Source organism: Brugia malayi (genome assembly GCF_000002995.4).
Source record: "Brugia malayi strain FR3 genome assembly, contig: Bm_v4_Chr4_scaffold_001, whole genome shotgun sequence".
Taxonomy (NCBI): domain Eukaryota; kingdom Metazoa; phylum Nematoda; class Chromadorea; order Rhabditida; family Onchocercidae; genus Brugia; species Brugia malayi.
This window is the reverse complement of record NW_025062478.1, coordinates 7,402,377-7,424,425: the sequence shown is the minus strand read 5'-3', so window position 1 is coordinate 7,424,425 and position 22,049 is coordinate 7,402,377. Positions and strand designations below refer to the sequence as shown.

The following is a 22,049-nucleotide window of genomic DNA, read 5'->3' as shown; positions in this document are numbered from 1 at the left end:
AATTGAACCAAGAAGCACATGCCGTGTTTTTGTGTGAACCTGAAATGGTGCGCTGTATATAGAAACTATGAGAGATACTGGAAATCAAATGGTAAAGGACGAATATAACAAAAGGGCCAGATGGGAAATTTTACTGAGGCTAATAAACCTATATTTTTGAAGATAGCTCACTAAAAAAATGAAATAGTGTCAAGTGGCGCTTAACAAGAGGGAATAAAGGACATGAAATGAGGAAAGTCTTATAGCATTAACAACAAGTAATAGCATTAGAGAAAGTGAAGCAATAAGCTGAAGAGGACAATACATCTAAGGAAGCACTCCGAAGAGACTCTTCATGAATGACATCAAAGCCAAATTAAGCACTCGCATATTGTAAGCAGCAGATTACTCCTACTTTGTATTGGACAATGATTAAACCTTTATTCACAGATACGAAGTGTTCAGCAAAGAAATGAATTGACGTCACATCTAAATATAGGATCTGGGCGGGTCCGTTGCCATAATCGCGAAAATAATTCAGTCATAAGTATACGGGGTAGATAGAATTTGATGCTATTAATCTACTTTAAATGTCTTTACCAAATTTTTTAATCGCAAACTTATGGATTTAGAGTATGAAAAACTTTGAATATATGCGTTCAAATACTGCGGTCCTGAGTAACTATGAGCTCTCTGTAATTAAGAAGTTAATTAAGCGTATTACTACAGATAAAGAAGTACAACACATAGACAGACAGTGTGAAAATATGGCAGTAGATCCTATCACTTATTCCTTTAAAATTCTATCATTTAACACTGAAGACAGAATGAATAACAATACATATTTGCTACACTAACAAAAATGGAGAAGCTGATGGTTTGCAGTAACTGATCAAGTTTCACACAACTATCACATAATTTCAAAAAGACATTTCCAAACTAATACCAAAAGTAAAACTTTATGTTTTGACACTTCGTATTCAAAACATTTATCACTCGCGAACAACAATATTACAATTGAAAAGCGAGTAACAGCGCCGAATGAATATATGGAAAAAATTTTCCATAAAAGAAATTATTCCATACGAAAACCGTAAGCTTCGACAAACTGTATAGCGAAATCTTCGCTCTCACCAGCTAACGGTTCGTTCTGAAACGTTTCACAGGCTTGTGTACAACCGTGATTCAAATCCGCATCCAACCATAGCCCATAATGACCACCACTGGCACCAATCGATAGTGAATCCATGCTTGCTTTCACGAAGAATTGATTTAAACCACTCCATGAATAAATACGAAGCACTCTGTATGATTACAAAATTTTAATATAACAGAAAATGTGGGAGAGTTGTAGAAAATTCCCAAGAATTCGAAATCTCATAATACTGATAATAAGTGTTGTGTATCAATAGAAACTGCATTTAATAATTTAATTTTTTTAGCCAACACAAATGGCTCTTAACATAAACATTGTCCACAGATAATTATCTATCTTATATGTCATAACTTCTGCCACATGATTGGTGGTATGACATGTAAGGTATTCCCTTTAAGGTAAAAAAAAAACCACGTAATTAACAAAGTTTCGAAGAAAACTGGATGTTACTTTTTGTTCAACTCGAGGTCGTTCACATATTTGTAAAGGAAACATGAATCACCGGTCCCAAAAAAGTGTTCGCATGGACGCACTGTAGTACTAACTACTGCACCGAAGACATTTTTCTCACAATCACGAATTATCAACAGTATGGGTGACATTTCTTCGTCCCAGTCGATCATTTTCCTGAAAAAAATAATGTTGCGTCAACTATTCTAGTTGTGTTGAATTCCTTATCTCCAGCAATAAACTAGACTAAGTAAATCTAAAAGATAATAATATTCCGAAATATTCCGTTGTCCAGTTCCGAAAAGACAGTTTTTCAAATAGAGTTGGAATTTAATTTATTTCAAAAAGAAATGGATGAGACTCTCTGTAACTAACTGAATTTACAGCCAAAATATGAAAAAGCAAATAGTCTTGAATACCGGACCTATAAAAAGTATGTAATGAAAAGCCATGCTTTTCAGAATTATAAATGTTGATCCATGGATAGCCTGCAGCACGGGCCGGAAGCACGTCTACCATCTGCAAACAACTTATCTCATTTCAAACCTAATTTATATCCAAAAGGAGACTTCTAATACAATGTCTCACATTTCTAAAATAAAACATAGCTCAGGGCAAAAACAAGCGCAATACCAACCTGCCTAATCATAGTTTCATCAAGAATTTGCGAAAAAGTGGCACCATCCGGAAGAGGCAGGACAACTTTGTCTAGCTGATCTAACGACATCCGTTGGCACATCTCTTGCACTGTCACAATCTCCCATTCCCGATTCAGATATGTGCTACCGAACACTCGAGAAGGTGGCGCCTCGGCTATAATTTTTTGATGAGACTATTAAAGACCTGAGAGGTGAGCGGTGAAAATTAAGAGTTTTCCCCTTCATTTATCTTTTTTAATCAAGGCAAAAATGATAAACAGCTGATTGAAAAAGTAGAGGTTAATGCAATCTGAAAAAGAACATGAGGTAGCACTAGCAAAATGTGCTTAACAAATTCTACACATGTTTACAATAGAATAAATCCACGCTAAGCCGTCTAATCGTTGAAGATGTGTACAATGTAGAATTATATTATGAAGAAAACTATCGCCTTCATAGCATAACAGCAGCAGCTGAATTCAATAAAATAGGTATTCTACCAAGATCTTAATTCATAAATTTACTGACAACATCACGAAAACAATAATACTCATACAAGAGTTTTTAAAACAGCTTTCAGAATCCACGGCAATAACTTATATTGCATGAACAGCATTCGCAAAAGTTGAAAAATAATTTTCTGCTGATGAGGCCGATTTTCATCAAAAAATGCAAAATATAAAAAACACAAACCAGAAAGGAAAAACTTTTCCAAATGTATTCCAATAAATAAACGTAAATATAAAACTGAAAATGTAAACATTGTGCAGAATATGTAAGTATCAAATATAAGAAAAAAACAGTAAAGAAAATGTGCTTAGTTTCTGTTTTTGATTGAAAAGATGGATTTATAAGAAAAAAAGAGGTCAAAGTTAATACTCCAGTTTAATATTCTAAATTTTATACTGATGAATTAAAATCAGCATTCCAAGGATATTATAAATTCATAGAAAAGGAAAAAGAAGCTAGAGAAATGTGAAGCAGATCAGTAAAATTAAAAAAAAAAAGAAAAACATTTCGACCATTTGGAAATGTAAATTATTACTTGTAGTCTAATCTGTTGAAGAATAAGAAACAAAACAACTCATGTTTTTTAGAAATCCTAAATTCCATGTCGAGTAGAATACTCACTTTAATGGCAGAAAAAAAAAAATCAAAACAGTATTATGGATGAAAAACAATCTACAGTAAAAACTCTAAAAATTATTCTTTTTAATCTATCAATGGTTGGAACAGTTATAATTTGGATTATTTCATATCAGTAGGTTTCAAAATCCTCAAATTTTCGGGAGTTATCACTTAAAATCATTTAAGACATTCTAATGAGAGTGTTATAAAAAAAACTTAGGTTTCCAATGTATTTCTTTTCTGAAGCTGTATTTACTTATCCAACAAAATTCCAGAGACTTCATCTGCTAATATACAACATACAGAAAATAATTTCAGCCTTGCGAGAAAGTTTTGCCATGAAGCACCCAAAAAAGGATAAAACGGTAGGAGAAAAGAATTTTAAATGCCAACCATTTCGATCAAAAAATATATATGGTATAAAAAAAAAAAATTCTGAAGTCCAACTCTTACAAAAAGTAATGCAAAATCTTTATTTTACGATATAAAGAAAAACTATCAATTTTCATTAATCAAAACATGAAATAATTCGATAAGATGGCTCAGAATCACTGATTAAAGTGAGATTTTTACTTGTTAAAATATGAAAATAATAAAAAGTTATGCTGAAGAGCCTTCTTGTAAATTAGCACATGAATTTCTAGAATCATTGGCATTAAAAAATTAAATAAAAACAAGAATTAATAAGGGAAAATGGAATATAATAGCACTGCAAACTGCTGCGAAGTGAAAATAAGGGGGTGACTAACTGTAATATCAAACCAGAAAAGATTTATAATCACAAATACTAAGAACTTACAACATCAAATGCACGCAGCAAAAAAACATACAGTAGTCTTCTAAAGCACCTTCTACGGTACTTAATTCTTAGCTTCAAATTTTAAACAAAGATGCCATCCAATTGCATATTTGGCTTTTCGCTGTTATGTTCTCTATTACATGTGAAAGATATAAAAGATAAAAAAGATGCTCGACAAAAAAGAAAGCATTCTCTTCAGGCTGACTTATTTGTTCATTATACTTTTCATCTGAGAAACAAAGAAAAGATTTTTGGCCCATAAAATCCATACCTCAAAAGACTTCATTATCAAAGTTCTTTATTCAAATCTTGTAGGGAAGCTTCGGGGACGTTACAATTTCGACAGCATAAATTTTAAGTGAGATATGAGAGAAGAAACAGATGGGTATTGCTGCATTTTGACATTCTTGGCAAAGCGTTCATTGCAATGAATTTTTTTGCAATGTTACGGATTATACGGTGAAATTCAGAAAATAAAAACTTACTTTTTGAAGAGCTCGCCATGTATGCGGATGGTAATGAAATGGCTCGTTTACTCATTTTCCGAAAAGATTTCACTAATGAAAACTTCCGATTCTTCTTACGTTTGGATAACTTCTTCCTAGAATACATTCCTTGTGACTTGTCAGTAGTTAGGCTGTCATCGCTTCTCTCTTCTTCAAATACGGTCTCGAAATTTTTGCCAGCAGAACTGCCAGCGAAAATTGCATTTTTGGAATCCTCTTCATCAAAACTTGCACCAGAATCTAGGGAACAACGAGGAATGTGCAAATCTGTTTCGGCGATATGATCTGTTTCAGCAGCCTGTTTGTTAATTGACTCAGAGGTTTCATTTTCATGTTTTGAATTAACTTCTTTATCACATTGTTCATTCTTATCTTCTTCCTCGACATCTACTTCTGAATCCTCTTCCGAAACAGAATCAACTCCTGATGATACACTCGAAGTTGGTAAAACTCTGGTGCCGATTTTCCGATCAAGCGAATTTGGAGATGAAAATTTCCGACAGGAACTCGAAACCGGAAAGGAAATTTTCTTGCGTTTACGCGTCGAAGTGTCAGGGAGTTCCCGGAACGGAGAACATTTTCTTCTTTTATCACCCTTCAACGGTAAAGAGTTCTGGCTTAATATCTGGTTTATATCAGCAGTGTTAAAAATACTTATGAATGAACAATTAAGGTTCAATTCATGAAACTTAGTATGCAAAATAGGTGGTGGAAAGAATTTTTCTTCCGTACAAGGCTTGTAAGATAAATGGGCTGACAGTGAATACTTTTTCGGTACACCATGACGACAAAGAATATGACGATATTTCTTTGAACCGTTCATGGATTGATGATAAAGATGTGGATGTGATCCTGCGATGCCCATTTCTTTTAAATCGCAAATCTGAATCCAAACCAAAAGACCCGATTCCCTAGATTCTTCGCTTTTGATCAAAAACCTTTTCGACAATCTTAAAAAAATCAGATTATCGAGAGAAAATAACGAAGATTGAAAAAGTAGAACGAGGCGTATTAATGCCAAATATGCCACTGTCATCAGAAGTTGCCAATATTTGTTTTGTCGGAAAATCATTTTTCAATACCTATTTATTCCAGCTATTCAAAAATTGTAAAAAAAAAAAGCTGCGTTCTGCAACGTGAAGCTATTGATCTGCTATTCGACAATCAAACAACCAGGTTGTTAACAAAGCTGGTCAAACAAGCCAAAATCATTTTACGGCGCATCTCCTTATTTAATGTTTAACTTATGAACCACATTTTACATGTAATTCAATGGAATAAGATTGTAACGACCATGAGTTTTTGTTAGCACTGTTTTGGCGATAAAAGGACTCCTCTTTCACATCACTTAAAACACCCTAATGAATTCACTGAGAAGGTTCGGTAGAATTTGAATAACGAAATTGGATGCAAAAACTTTTTAGTTCTAGTAATATAGAATGAGAATTCCATCTATATTCAGCAAAAACTTTTCAGTTCTAGTAAAAAACAGAATGAGAATTCCATCTACATTAAATCTGCTTCAAAAACTGCATTAATAAAGAGAACAATTATTATAAAATAAGAAAGAATATGAGGTAACGGGAGGAGAAACACTTCAAAAAAAAAAAAAAAAGTTGGGCTTTTCAAAATACGTGACGAAATACGGCAATTACATGGTGCAATTGTACTTTGCGTATGCGAGTGAAAGTAAATGTTTAATTTTCATTCAGTATTAAACTATGTTCGATAGTTTAATACTGGACGTAAATGTTTTATCGAGCAAAGAAGTTTAAACATTTGTTCATTTTATACATGATAGTGAATTCACTAATATATTTCATACCGCAGCAGCAACAAAAACATACTTAAATGATTCAACTTCTTGTTCCTAATAAAATGTGGAATCCTTATAAAGTTCAGGAAATTTGGAGGCATGAAAAATGCGTTACTTCAAAAAATTTCAGGTGAGAATAGTTCAAGTTCACTCTGGATTAGTAAACTCAGAATCTAACATAACTCCCGCCCCACATTCAAACTCTTCTAAGTAATCATATCTCCAGCAACCCAATCTCTATTCTTCAAAGTACAGTTTTTTTTTAATAAAGAACAAGTATAACGTCATATATCCTGAATCAAACAAAAAAAATTTTAATATATTTCATTTTTTTTTTTACTTCTAAATGTTACAACTGAAAACTATGAGTCTTTTCAGTACAGGGACAGTTTTAAGCATTTTCATTTAAACTCTAACAAATAAGGAACATTCCACCAGAATGATTGATAATCAGAAGTCCTACTGCAGAGGCATTACAGAAAGATCAAAAGTATTTTATTATATTTCAAGTTTAATTGAAAAACTACGAGGTATTAAAATGTGACAAATAACAGTTATAATTCAATCCAGAAATATTAGTTGTTTCTTTATTCGAGAAGTACTCATTTCCATCAAAACCATTGCTTACAAAATTAAAACGAATCAGATTACTATTAATTTCTCTGCCCAAAAAAATATTCTTACCTCAAAAAATAAAAAAATCTGAATTTTTAAACTTTCAGGAAATATTTTACAGTTTGCTAAAGAGCGAAAAATATAGTGATTCGAATCTTGCGTCTTCCATAAACCCAAGCAGAAAAATAAAGAAAAAAAAAATTACATATCCAACCGTCTGACCAATACCTCCAATAAACAGAAATAAAAACAAATTCCTCAAAAACTGAAAATTTTAAATGCTTTTGAACATTGTCTTCCACTCAACAATTCCACCTATGGCAGTATTTTTAATTCCAACAAAAACTTCGATTTTCATCTTTATAAGAGGTATAGGATTTTTTGCAATCCAGTTAAAATAAAATTAATTCGGTGAAATTCTAAAAAGTCCACGCACTTGTGTTTGGAAAGTAATCGTGACATAAGAAAAATATAAGTACAACATTACACAAATTATAAGGGGAAATCTGGAATGTATAAATCGATACGGTAAATTTCAAATGAGAAGGTGGAATTCAGTATTTATCGCTTAAAGAACATCGCATGTATCGCATCAAGCATATTATTCGATCACAGCTTTAATAGTTAATTAGAAATTTCATGGAAGGATCCCATCATATCAAAACAATTTTAATTCCCTCGCAACTATGCGAGGGAATTAAAATTGTTTTTACAATCAAACATCCAGAAACACAACTATTGTGCAAAGAGAAAATATGTAATTCGTCAACATGTATTTATTTGCATTAGTAGCAACACCATAGTAGATGCAAACTGAAAGCTCAAAAAACTACCAAACAATATAGAATATTTTTGTTTTGTTGCCAGACTTACTGTGTTAATCTGATTTAATAAAAATGGAAAAACAACCGTGCAATATCAAGAATAGGAAATTTTATTTTTTCAAAAGTTTTGCAAGAACATCATAGATTTTTCTAGAAATATTTTCAATTTTTAACCAAATAAGGTTCCAATGAGATTTTTATTAAGGTTATATAAGACTAATTTCTATAGTGAGAGTCTCAAAATCCGAAAAATTAATATCAAAAATCACTTCGATGTCATTTAAGATCTTCGAACGATTCTTTTGAAAATTTGGAAATTTTCGCGAAGTTCCAGCTCTCTTCTGTTTTTACTCTATATTACTCAAGTTTTTATAGCAGATATCAGACATTAGTGATCAGTAATTCTGATTCTGAAAGTTCTATATACAGAAAAATGTGTGAGTAAAGATCAAATTCAGAATATTCTAGGATAAACAGACTAAAACTCTAAATCACAAAAAAAAAACTGGACCATTGCAATGGACTGAAACAAGAAGATCCTCTATAGGTTAATTTCAGTTGAAGACAAGAAGATCGTCCCACTTGAAAATTATGGCATACTTTTAAAAAAATAAAAATATACTTCATTTATTACAGAAACTGTTTGGTAAAACATGGAAATAAAAGCAAAGAAAGGGACAAAAAACAAATTCTCCTTAGGAAGATCATGAAACATAACTGCCCTCGTTTGAAAGTAAAGATTTCTCCTTTTTGTAACGTGAAGGCCATAAACTAATAATCTTTAAATAACAGAATTCTTTGACCCACAAATTAAAAGGGCAACAAAGAATTCTATTTCGTAAACAATACCGGTGAATGCCAAAACAACAGCAAACTTAAGACTGGAATCTTGACTTTTTATGTTTCCTAGCCAAATAAAAGTGGTCACTGGAAGGTATGATTCTCTCAAAACATTAAAAATTTTAAAGAATTTTATGCCGGGTTACATCAATAGTAATTTAACGAAACAGAAAAAAATAAAGAAAATTTCTGCACTTGCAATAATAGAATTTTTGATTTTTTTTTTGTTCCACGAGAATATCACATGAAATCAAAAAAATATCGTCATCTGACCTATGATGAAGAGGGAAACAAAGTCCTTTTTTTTCATAACTGAAATACCATCAAACCATTTTTGTGCATCACTGAAACAAACTACCGATAAAGAAAAATTTGCCCTACAGAAACATAGAATAAAACAGATCAATATTCGTTCCAAAAACTTTCCATTAAATTCAAATTAGCAGTTTTATTTAAAGCGTTTCGAATTAGAAAAAAAAATCTTTTCATAAATACATTGAAGTGAAATTCATTTAAATCCATTAAATAAAAAAATGACGACAAATGATAAACTGTATAAAAATTTGTCAGTTGTGAAACATTTCACAGAGAAGTGCTCAAGATTTGAAATATTTAAGCATCTAAAATAACCAAAATTAATACAATCAAAAGTGTTAATTAAATAGAAAATGAAAAAATTGTTCGACATGACGGATATAAAATCAGTCCCTTAAAGTCTTACATCTCATGATAATATTTGAAAATTGGAGCGTATCGTCATAGTATAGTATTTATCAGTAGAACAAAAAAAGAATATATACTGAAACCACTGAATTGTGCTGAAGTATAAATTGTTGCAGTCATAATTAAATTTGCACACAATCACAATCAAGCAAGTGTACCTCTGAAACGCATCAAAACTAATAAAATTAGCATCTTAGCAAATTGAAAAAACTGTGATTAATATTGCATACAATACTTATGTATATAAACACACATACACACACATATATTCAATAAGTTGAATTATCATTACTGATGAGTCATTTCTGATATTTCCGTAGATTTCGTAATTATTTTGCAACCTATAATACCTGCTCTTTATAATACAACGCGCCAAAAGAGAGACTGAACGGTAGGAGGAGGTAAAACCCATTAATTCTACACAGATAAGAAGTTGATCAAAAAAAAAACTGGTTTCACTTGTATAACCAATTACATTCTTAAGGTTAAGGCAATAACCTGAAGTTCACATAAGTAGACTTTAAAGGGAGATAAAAAAAGAAACTGCCAAAAAGTTCCATATAAATGTTGTTGAAAAATGCATTATCTTGAATTATATCTGAACAGAAATTAGACGCGGAAAATAATATACCAATTACGTGTACTAAAAAAAAGTTTAGATGTACTAAATTACCAATTTTACCCTGGAAGATGACAGCATGCATCCACAAACAGCAGCTACTTCTTCATAGGTTCTTTCATCACTCATCAAGAAAAATGAAGCTTAGATTAACTTCAATGGACAATTTAATATTAAAAATAACCGTCCAAGACATTAAAAAGAACTTCTATGTTTTTATGAAATGATGACACATCAATAATGATCCATAAAACCATTCCAGAGTGCACATATGAACAAATGGAAGTAGAATGAAGGAAGCAAAATTCTTTTATGATGATGTGAAAAGTAATTTCTGCGGCAAATAAAGGGCGGAACTATGAAAAACAACGAAAAATTTAATACTAAGGGAAGAGAAGGAAAGCAGCGCATTCGGAAAAAAGAAAACTTTTTTTGAATTTAAAATTAGTTTTGGTCTCTTCCTTTTTAAATTTTGCTCAGCCTTCTTCTGCAATAATTGCGATATTCCGAACAAGAGAATATGAGCACATATCGAAATTAAGCCAAGTTTCATACATATTACGAAAACCAGCCAATCTGATGTTTCAAAATAAATTTAGATAAGGTATTTGCAACAGTATCACTTCACTACTTGCGATACCTGTTGATTTTAGGACAAAAACACTGATTTCTTGACAGCTTCTATAGATGGTTGTGAAATGTGATTTTTAGTCTGCATGAGCATGAGATTATGTGAGCATAAATATTGCAAAGGTTGTTATCAAATGCATAAAATTTTTCACCAAAGATCACCACAAAGTTTTTACATATTTAACTATGAGCTAACTTCGTGTTTTCGAAAATCACATTTAAATTCGTCACTTTCGAAAAAAAGCTTCCTTTAAATCATATATCAAGCTTATTGTCTCATTTACCCATTTAAACACCTCATTTACTCATTTAAATCGATTAAATAAGCAAATATTACTGAAAGTAAATTTCTACGCAATTTTTGTCATTACTGGAAATCTTCATGCAGAACCCTAAATCCCCGTTTCAGTATGGAAACTGCATCTACAGAAACAGTTTTTGTCCATATAAATTTGAAAGAAAGTAAACTTCTTAATACATTTACTATCTGAAAAAAGTTAGACATAAACTAAAACAAATGAAGGCAAGAGGTTTCGAAAAATAAGGCTACTACCACTTCATTCACAATGTGAAATGATATAACTGGGAATGGTAGACAAAGTGAAGAAACGTTTTATAAAGATTTCTTATCGAAATACATTCGAAAAGCGTGTGGAAAATAAATAATTTTGAAAAAACTCACGAATTCAACTTGAATTTAAAAAAAAATTGTGATATGCATCATTATTTTTTAATAGTGGATTCAAAAATTAATTTTACTCCAAAAATAGTAGGGAATTTTTGTACAGCACTGCTTTTTTGTTATTTTTTCCCTAAAATTACTCCAGAATGGCTGAGAAATGGAATGCTTTGGAGATATCACACTACATGATCTCAGAGGTGAATTTTGTATTAGAGTAAATTCTTGAAAATCCTTATCCAGAGAATGACATCTTTCACGAAATGAGTTCTTCCTAATACTAATGATACAACGAAAAAGAAAAAAACCACATTGATACTAACGAAAAATTGAAAAAATGAATGAATTCCATTAATCTTAAAATTTCAAGGAACTATATTTCAGTCAACATCTTTAGCCGTTAACTGATGGAGAAATCAATACCTCTTAATGTTTGTACGACTTGCTCAGCAAATGCATTTATTAGTCATCATTTGCTGCATTTAAACGACTTTCAGATAATGTCCTTTGTAAACAACAAAAACGATAATGGAAAAGCGGTACTGTTTTCCAAGCAGCGGAGCGAGTGGCATTAAAAACAGGAACAGGAAAGAATTGTTGCAGCAGACGCGTTGTCTCAAACTTTGAAAATGCAAAGCTCATGTCTGTTCAACAAATGCCTCCTTTTCCAAAAATTTAGCGAACATTTGCTAAGTAAATAGTAACATTGAATGCAAAGGATAAAATAAATAGCAATAAAAAATAGTGGAATTAGCTCAAGTATTTCGTTTAAGGACTTTCCAATATAAGCAATGTAAAAAATATATATACACCTAAGCTAATCTTTTTCTCTTTGATGCTCACATTATAATTCACGGAAGTGTTTTGTCGAAGTATTTTGCTAACCGGTTAATAGCACGGTCCTCATCTAGAATACAATAAGAATCAGTTATGCGAAATTCTGGACTTTGTGAAAAAAGATTACATTTCATCGTAGCTGTGATAAACTAACTTTTTATTTCTAAAAAAGCCTTCGAAGATTTTTAAGTGGAAAAAGTGCTTCCTACATCAAAAATGAAATGATCAAATATATAATTGATACATATGAAACGACGATGAAAGGGCAATGAATGGAAGAATCGAACAACGGCGATTTGTTCAACCTGTTCCATTTCATTTGTTCACAATAACAACGGCAGCAACGAATAGGGGTTTATAACTCATGATATCACGCATCTGTTAAGTTTCAATAACATGTAACAAAAGACAAGTGATCAGTGAGCAATATCAACTATGATATATTGAAATTGCTTTCAGAATTTACATTTTCAATTTTCTCAACTAGAAGAGAAAAAAGTCGAAATGTTCTTTATTGTCAGACATAAGATTAACAAAGGATCACCTTTATGAGAACTACAAGTATCAAGAAATCTCTAAAAAATGTAAAGCGTATTCTAAATATCTACTTCTTAGTTTTATTTGAATACAATTCTCTAGCTTACAAACAGCATATTCCATCAATCACTTTCCGACAGAATTTTAATGAATTTAACCAATTCGATTATTATAGAATAAACAAGCAGAGAAAAAGTAAATACATGTAGATTTTACTGAAGATGTTCTAGAAATTACTTAAGACTAATGTTAAAAAATAATACGCAAGGTTCTAGTTGAATTCTGCATAGTCTAGCTGAATAGTACTGTATGGAGCAAAAAATATACGTAACAACAGTAATAGAGTGGAGGAATACGAAGAAAACACCCTAAAAATCAGATAGTGTGTGGAAAATTTCATGATGTTTTTTTTAAAAAAAAAACCGTAAAATCCGAACCGCTTCCGATTTCAACAAAAAACAAGAACAATACCAAATCAGATATAACTGGATTTTATTAAGCAAAATCTTTCTTCCATTTACTGTAAAACACTCTATTCAGGATATGCATGATTGGTAAAACTACAAGATAAACCCTTTCAATCCTAATCAGGGTATTCAATTAGCGGCATCCTCTATGCAATTTAGAAAAGAAACCATAAAAACTAATGAACAGCAGGTAAGCCGCGTGAGATTAATGAGAATATACTTCCTAGAAGAAATAAAAATTATGGCAGGAGTACATTGAAAAGCATAAAAATCAGTGAGTTTAAGTTGGATAATTAATGTGGCTATAAAAATTACAACTGACAAGGTGGGTAATAATGAACAAGGAACTATCCCCTTTTCGCTATGCATACTAATATGAGCAGCTGTCTCCGAATCGGCAAAGAAATTCTTGCTTTGCGTAAATACCACAGCGAAACTATCATAATATTCGAAACATGCAACCGAGAACATCAAATCAGTCTGTATGTCCTTCCTTGCACTATTTTCATCTGATGTACTATGAGCATTTCATGAGTACTATTACGAATAATAATATTATTTCAGTGACCTATTTAGATGACACGATCTTTCGTTATAATAACCTTATATAAGAAGGCATTTGCTAAATTAATGATTATATAACAAAAAAATAAAAATAAATTAAATACACTAGCGATTCATAAAAAATTACATCGCTGAACACTTTAGAAATTTGATACATTAGAGAAAAGAAATCTAGCAATTAATCAAGTAAAACACGTAAAAATTGTCTAAAAACTTTTCCAGAAAATAAAATGAGTATTTTTAATTGTTGTCCAAATAATGATACTTACTAAAAAATATTAATAGTAATGTTATATAACAAAAGAATAAAAATAAGTTAAATATATTAACAGCAACATGACAAATGTAAGAAATGTAAAAAATTGAAATTTAAGAATAAATACTTTTAAAATGAAATCTATGAATAAATACTTCAAAGAACAAAATAATAACCAACTTGCAAATTTCTCGCTAGTTTCTGAGTCCAGAACCACAAATTCACAGTCTTCAAACATCTCGCATATTTCCTGCTGATCAACTGACTCATTTATACTCTGTAAAGGACAAAAAAGGTTACAAATTTTAAAAGAAACTAAAAAAAATATCCAAAAAAGACTTAATATATATTTCCACTGCTTCTTTCAATTTAATTGATTCTTAAATCTACTGAAAAAATTTTTTTGAAATGCCTCATTCTTCAAAAAAGACAAATATTCAAACAGCAAAAACTTACAGACCCATATTTCTCTGGATTCCACTGCAATAGAAAGTGATAAATAGCATCAACTTTATGCTTTGGTATAGCAAACCAGAATTCTTGTCTTGCATCGTTAGCAATCACATCTTCGGTAGTTGCTGATGATGAACGCACAGTATCAATTGCTGAGAATCGTTCTCAAAACCAAAAATTATTAATCGAAACTTGATTGAAAGAGTGAAATACATGGTTTCACGGTTTCGATAAGCTGTCACATAAAACTAAAATTTAAGAAATTAGAGTATATACAATAAATACAGGAAATTCCATATGATAGTATTTCAGACAACTCATCCGATACAAAAAAAAAAAAAAATTGGTAGAGCTTTTCTTTACTTCGCTTTTCATAACGTTCAAACAGATGTAATTACCTTTGTCACACTTTTTTTTTCTGTTCAGACGAACAACCATATAGTACGGTAAGTCAGTCAAGGTGTTTTTTTCAACTGCTGAAAATGTTTGTGTAGCAGAAGGAAGTTCGTGTACTGGTTTGAACAGGTTTATCATTTCATTCGTTGATGTAGCGCAAAAGAAGCTGTAAAAAGGATAAAAGGAATATAAATTCACAAAAAGCAGATAAATATATAACAAATCAAAATATTCACTGATGTTTTAATTTCACTGGTCTTATTTATAACTAATTAATTCTCTTTCTAATATCAAATATTCTTATTCCAAAATTCTATCATGATATTTAATTTCCTGGCCAAACGTTGATGGATCATTGTCATTTTGTCACTTTTGATAAGTGGTAATATTTTAGATCTTGGAGATAATTATAGTACTTAACTGAACAGAGAAAAAATTCATCATGGTTAACTGAAAAGGAAACATGTCTTCCGAAAATCTCGCTGATCAAGATGCCAATGGTTTCGTAGTACTTACTGCTTGTTTTTCATTGCTTCCTCTCTCAGTTTTTGAGCCTTTTCTTTTAACGAGAGTAACGTAGCCAAATTTTGCTCTTTTCGTGTCTTTGAAACAGCCTTATCCTGATTTAAGAATCCAATTACTGTTATAGTGAAAAACAATGCTTGATGGTTGAATTTAAACTTAACATTATAGTGTTATGTATAAATTATGAGAAAAAAAGTTGAGCACAAAAAAAAAAATATATATATTTTTGTGACGCCAAGATCAAATTTAGTGCAAATAACTTAATCGGTAATATTTTAATATCGGATATTTCTGAATGCCAAGTCAATTAAATCATACGATACTTTCATACGATTTGATGAGAATTTAAAGTATGGCCTTAAATTCAAGAAGTGAAACAAACTAGTGTAATCTGGATCTAAATGAAGTTCCCACAGCAAACAATTAAAGGTTATGAAATTAGAATTAAAGCCGCACAATGTTAGTAAACTCTCCACGTTTTCTACATCTAAAGAAAGAAAAATAAAGTCTAGAAAGAGGAGAATAGCGTAATCAGTAAAGTCCGAAACCATTTCAATACGATCAAATGATTTTAGCACGACATCAATTTCATTATTAGTGGTAGTACTTAATATAGTATTAGAAAAACTTTCAACTGTATTGGAACCCCAGAGCTTCTAAAATATAAAATGAACTAACACAGAAACATTCCAAAGGAACATCTTCTACGCGTATTTAAATTCATATTGAGTAAGATCAAAGCAAAACTAAAAACATGCTAACCTCAAGAAACGTTTCAGGATGTTGCGATGCAGAGAACAAACCACTACCCATGCTAGCAATACCCTGCGGCACTGTAGTTACTACACCAACAGCAGTTTTCGCATGACTTGCTGCCACTTTAACACTTGTTTGAATACCAGTTTGTAGTGTGCCTGAAAAACATTGTTATTTTATGCGTAAAATTATTTGCCTACATGATTGAGCTTCAAAAAACAGTAAATATCGAGATACACATCCTAAAATGCTTTATTTGCCAGACCACATTTCGTCCTATTCAAACAAAAAAGTTCACGCTTCCACAAAGTTGTTAAAAAATAATACGTTACAAAGAATTCAGTAAAACATCAAATACGGAAACTAACTACCTAATGAAAGAAAACATTGCTCACAACAACTTTTCTCAATCATCTTCAACATTAGTGTATTAAATTTCGAAAAGCTCTTTGTTGTTATACTTATGGAATACTAACTTCTTATTTATATTATTATCTACTTCGCATTCCTCCAACATTCGATCCCTCTTCAATTAATTTTATTATCCAATATTCTACAATAAAAAACCAAACATATAAGAAAAGCCACAATTACTATACGATTCCAATGTGTAAAAATAATTTAAAACAAGAAAATGAGCAACGAATAACATGATAGGTTATTTTTTAAATTATGGAAGCATTTAAAGTTCAGCGATTAAATCGCACTGTCATTTCATTAATTTATCTTCCCAAAAAATAAAACCAGTTTTGTTCCTATCCTAATGTAGATCAAGGAAAGACAAAAACAGTAAAACAATACAGTAAAATCAATGCCAGTATCAGGAATAATGCAGTTTTGTGTTAAAGAATAACAATGCTAGGAAGTAATATCTCCCTGACTTACTGCAAGCTAACCTATGGTCAATATTGAATTCCCACGACTTGAAATAGCATAATACCAACTTTGGACCTCACCTGCAACAGCTTTGCTTTGAGAAACAACACCCTGAGCAACTGACTTTGTACCACTCATTGCTGACTGTGTCATACGTTCAGCTCCAGAGGTCACCGAACCGCGAATGGTGTTTGCATGAAAACTAAAACATAATTTTCTTGAAATCACGAACCGCCAAGTAATAAAGACAATTTTCAGAACAAAGGAGTGAAAATTATAAGGACAATTAGTTTCACGGATAAAATCTAAACAGACCTTAACGTTCTCCCGAGTTTAGAAAGCGGATTACAAGTTAATCCAGTACGTGCAACATTTGTGCTTGTCGAGGGCTGCGAACAATATTCCAGCTTGTCCTTATCGTTTCTGTTCAAAACTTGTATTTACTTCCGAAGAGTATTTAGTTTTGCGAACATTCATGAATGTCGCTAACTTGAAGAGAAGAAATGATTAAATCTTTAAACCAGAATTATTAATTACTTACCCAGAGATAAATATTCTGTCAATTTCATCACCTTTCCGCCCTGAAAAGCGGAATGAAAGTAATAAAAATAAGAAGAAAGCTTATTTTCAAACTCAAAATTTGAAAATTAAACTAAAAACTTGAATGGACATGATGGCATGTTATGTAAACTACAGAACCGTTCGACAGATCAGAATAAGTGCGCCGAGCAGTTCGAGCAGCTTCATCTAATTTACTTCCTTTGTCGGTAATCAGCAAGGATTTAAAATCCGACCCAACATGTCCAATGTGTATCTGTAATACGGAAATACTGCATCTTCTTAAAATGATAAGATGCAACATGTGAAAGGGAAATTTTTCAGAATGATAAAAACAAATTTTCATTTAAAATTTTGAAAAAACAAGTAAAGTTCTCTCTAAAAACTTAAGAAGAAATACCTCAGGAAGCTTCAAAATAAAAGAATCATTTCCATCCATGCCATAATTTTAAAACAAAATAAAATAATTTATACATACACAAATTTAAAAAAATATGCTGGATTATTTCTGTCAAACTAATCACTACATGAAACTAGCCAATGAATTCAACAAAGTAAAAAAGGATAAATAATGCGCAGAAAGAAACAAAGGTTTTTTTCTCTGTATTCTATTAAATGAATACTATTTGTGGAATCTTTTTCATTGATTTTAAACCTATTTAGAAAAGGGAAAAAATGGTATAAATTATTGTTATATAAGATGTATACGGTTGCATATAAATAATATAATTTTCGGAAGACATGTGAAAAGCATAAATGTCATCTTCCCCCTAGAGAATTTTTAGATGCGTTACTTCATAACGGTAAATAAAGAATGAGAAATTCATAGCACACAAAAAGTTTTTTGATTACAAAAACTTTCTATTATTTGAAAATTGGAAAGATTTTTGCGCAATTTTCTTAAAAGAAGATAACACTGGGTGAATTATACAATGTAACTCACCTCCTTATCTTCTTTCCGCTTTAGTTCCAGGTCCATATCATCAAAAAAGATTTTTGACGACTGACCATCTGAAAATTATTATGAATGCGCAATCCCTAAAGAGAAATAGTAAAAATATTAAGAAAAATACTATAAAACCGAACTTAAAACATGCTAAAGTCCATAAAATAAGTGGAAATTTTTTCTATAAAAAAGAAAAGTTGAAGGTTTGACAATGAAAATGATAGTCTGATAACAAGAGAAAAAACAAATGAAAGTAAAACTAAAAATGTTTCTAAATAAGAAAGACAGTAAATACCTGTATTTTCATGAATGTCATCTGTCGAATTCTTCGATATTTTGCTAACAGTTTCCTCCCGGAACTTGAAAAAGAGAAAGATTAGGCGTTATCTAATACTTTATGTATTTTTTGATATTACTGCTCAAACTATTTTTTTTTTTTTTTTTTTTTGGATTTATAAAGTTAAAAAATAATTACATCAAAAATATTTCACTAGCTTAACAAAACAAACCTTGCAAAAATAAATTCCCAGAAAGTGGAAAAGGCAATAGTGTTTATAAATTCAGACAGTTGATTAGATATGAAAAGGTAACTAACAGCCGCGAGAACGGTAGAACATTCAGGAGCAGATGGATCTTGAACAGCGAGATCGTGAAATTCTTTATTGCCCTCAGTATCAATTAATACCGCAGCACTCTTAAACATCGTTACAGAAATCACTTCTTCCATCCTGTAAAATGTTTCTAATTTCAAGTTTCAAACTTTCAAATTAGAACACAGTCAAAGATTTTAAGAGCAGTATAACATTATTTTCCATAGCGAGCGAAAAGGATCAATTTCTATACTCCATTTCACGTTTGATAAAAAAAGCGTCTCAAATGACATACTAGCATTGAATTAACTATTTACAAAAGCAATTTACAAAATTATAAATGCATAATATAAACTAACCGAGCCATCATAATATACAAATCCTGACCATTCTCAAGAACCAGAGGATGTATAACATCTGGATCAAACATTAAAGCACTAGGTGTCACCAGCAAAGTGCCTGTCACTGTTCCATTAACTTCAGTCATTTGTTTAACCTTTAATTTGAGTATAGTTGAATTACACAAATGGAATGAATAAGAGTTAAGAATAAGCATAAACAAAAAGGTACTTCACTCCCACAAGCTTTCGTGTCACAAATACATACATTTCGAGGCTAACTGTTCAGAAAAAAAATGTTATTAAAAACTGAAAATCTACTTCCCTAGCAAATACTCCTATTGCTTACCTTCTTTTTATTAAAAAAAAGTTTTTCTGTAAAAACCGTTTTTCTACCCCTCTTTTTACTTCAACTTCTTTTTCTACCTTTAACTTGATGAATCTTTTCATACAGTCCGTGTTTGTTTCATCTTCTGCCAAAGATATACGGTGTTTTTCCAATGCAGTTCTTGAATTATCTGATCGTGTGGCGGCAGGGCCACACACCTGAACCGCCATTCCAGGCCCGCGTCGAATTCTATCTCCTGAAATAGTATATAAAACACATTGCAAATCTTACAGTTATACTTATTATCAAATCATGATTTTCCAAGCTATCAAGAGCTTTATCTGTCATCCGTAAGTCTAGAAGAAAAAAAAAACTTCACATAGAGAGACAATAAAAAAGACATTGTCCTATCATAAAAGCATAGCTCACTAATTTGGTTCAAATAGATTACGAGATAAATACAAGTCAGGAGGAAATATATATATAGTTATTTCTTAATAAGTGATAACACAAAACGGTTTAACAAACAAATTCGACATTCTGTGTTCCAACTCCGCATAACAAATAAAATAATCAAACACTAGTTTTTGTAGCTTTCTTATTCTAAAATATTACGTCTAGCTCCAGCAACATGAACCATATCACGAGGATGAAGAAAAAAGTTCCTTTTGAAACTATCAAATTGAATTCCAGTTTTTTAGTAATGGACTGCGATAAGCATAAAGGTAACTAGATTTCTCAGACATTTAAATTATTCAACATCGATGAAATTCTGGATGAATAACATTCTCTCGAAATTATTTCCAGAATTTCAAACATCTAACGTTAAATTTCATAAAACGTACATGTAAAGTACACAATTGGAGAAATCAAAATACATAACTGGAAGTAATATGCGCTTATATTGAAGAAAAAATGAAATTAAAGATAGAAAAGGTATTTTGGCATACGACAGTAGCTATATAAGCATTCAGAGAGACATATACGAATATATAACAGATAGATATGACTAGCCATAACACTTAAGAATTTATGCAAAAAAGAATGAAACATACAAATTGCAATGCTGTGATGTAATCATCTTTCAGTTCCCCAAAATGTAATATTCAGAATTTTCATGTCTACAAACTTCAGCGAAACTAAAATACTTTTATTGAAACATTAGGCAAATAGATTTTTTTTGCTAACCGCTTGAATTTCCAGCAGTTATTGTGGCTTGATTCGCAGAGAGACGACTTCCCGAAATAGCATTACAGACATCATTCTCATCCAACGGATAAGGAACAAGAAGCTTCTGTCCAGGAAATACCTTCAACATGTTAGTTGCTTAGTTAGCATCTTATCTGTTTATAAGATGTATTTGTATAAAAACCTTAGTAGAGAAATGATATGTCGAACCCTATGCACTCCAATGAACACAATAATTTTATGAGCATGAACAAAAAATCACTAAGTTATTGGAAGTTACTAGATCGCAATCTTTCAAATTACTCCGAATCCTTTCTTGAATTTTTCACAACACCAGAATTCTTTTTGTTTTATCCTCATGACTTATTATCGAAAATAGACATAACCAGCTATTCAATGCATTATGCTTGACACATCAGAAGAGATGAGCATCATCTTTATCGCAAGAAAATCAAGATTGCCATACTTAACCAATTCAGTTACTGCTTAAGTTACTGACGTTGGAAATCTGACCTCGACCTTTGACTAGTGTCCTTTTCGCATGTATGCCTCTCTGTGCTCTTCACACTGATGACAAGTTTCCGTCAATAATGCGACAAAACGACTAAGTTGGATACCGTAGAGATGAAATATGTTAAAGCACGACATCAAATAACAATCAGAATGCAAACAAAGATATTTTTATATTCTTGCAGCAAACTCAATCGATACAGCAAACTCAAATGCTTATTTTAAAACATTATTAACTCTAAAAAAATGCTAAATTTACCATTCGTGTTGCAAGTCGATTCATCTTCATCAGCTCACCCACAGTACAATCATGTACTGCAGCAATCCGTTCAATCGAGTCTGACTGCGCTACTGTGTATTCCATCTGTAAAAGAAAACAGAATGCTTATCCCGGAAACAAGAAATTTTCCTTCTGCAATGTTAAATAGCAGGTACATTACTTGAAAAACCATTTTATTTTCAAAATTCTATTTAAAAGCAGTTGGAAATTTCTACAACGAAACATGATCTTTGCAATAAAAA

General features: G+C 31.3%; 2 protein-coding genes across 2 annotated transcripts; both read right to left on the bottom strand.

Moving 5' to 3' along the window:
* Positions 1 to 1,054: 1,054 nt before the first annotated feature.
* Bm4262 (Uncharacterized protein) lies at positions 1,055 to 5,728 on the bottom strand (the record flags this gene model as incomplete). Its single annotated transcript, XM_001901674.1, has 5 exons — positions 1,055 to 1,283; positions 1,586 to 1,762; positions 2,010 to 2,104; positions 2,223 to 2,398; positions 4,636 to 5,728. 5 exons carry the CDS (start codon positions 5,726 to 5,728, stop codon positions 1,055 to 1,057), a joined length of 1,770 nt encoding a protein of 589 aa, XP_001901709.1.
* Positions 5,729 to 14,097: 8,369 nt separating this feature from the next.
* Positions 14,098 to 21,891, bottom strand: Bma-lmd-3 (Uncharacterized protein; the record flags this gene model as incomplete). The annotated part of the gene is made up of 16 exons (XM_043082009.1): positions 14,098 to 14,340; positions 14,520 to 14,680; positions 14,915 to 15,078; positions 15,429 to 15,532; positions 16,200 to 16,351; positions 17,150 to 17,271; positions 17,385 to 17,492; positions 17,611 to 17,650; positions 17,769 to 17,883; positions 18,571 to 18,638; positions 18,869 to 18,932; positions 19,169 to 19,301; positions 19,523 to 19,659; positions 19,928 to 20,085; positions 21,018 to 21,138; positions 21,787 to 21,891. 16 exons carry the CDS (start codon positions 21,889 to 21,891, stop codon positions 14,098 to 14,100), a joined length of 1,995 nt encoding a protein of 664 aa, XP_042937943.1.
* Between the last annotated feature and the right edge of the window lie 158 nt (positions 21,892 to 22,049).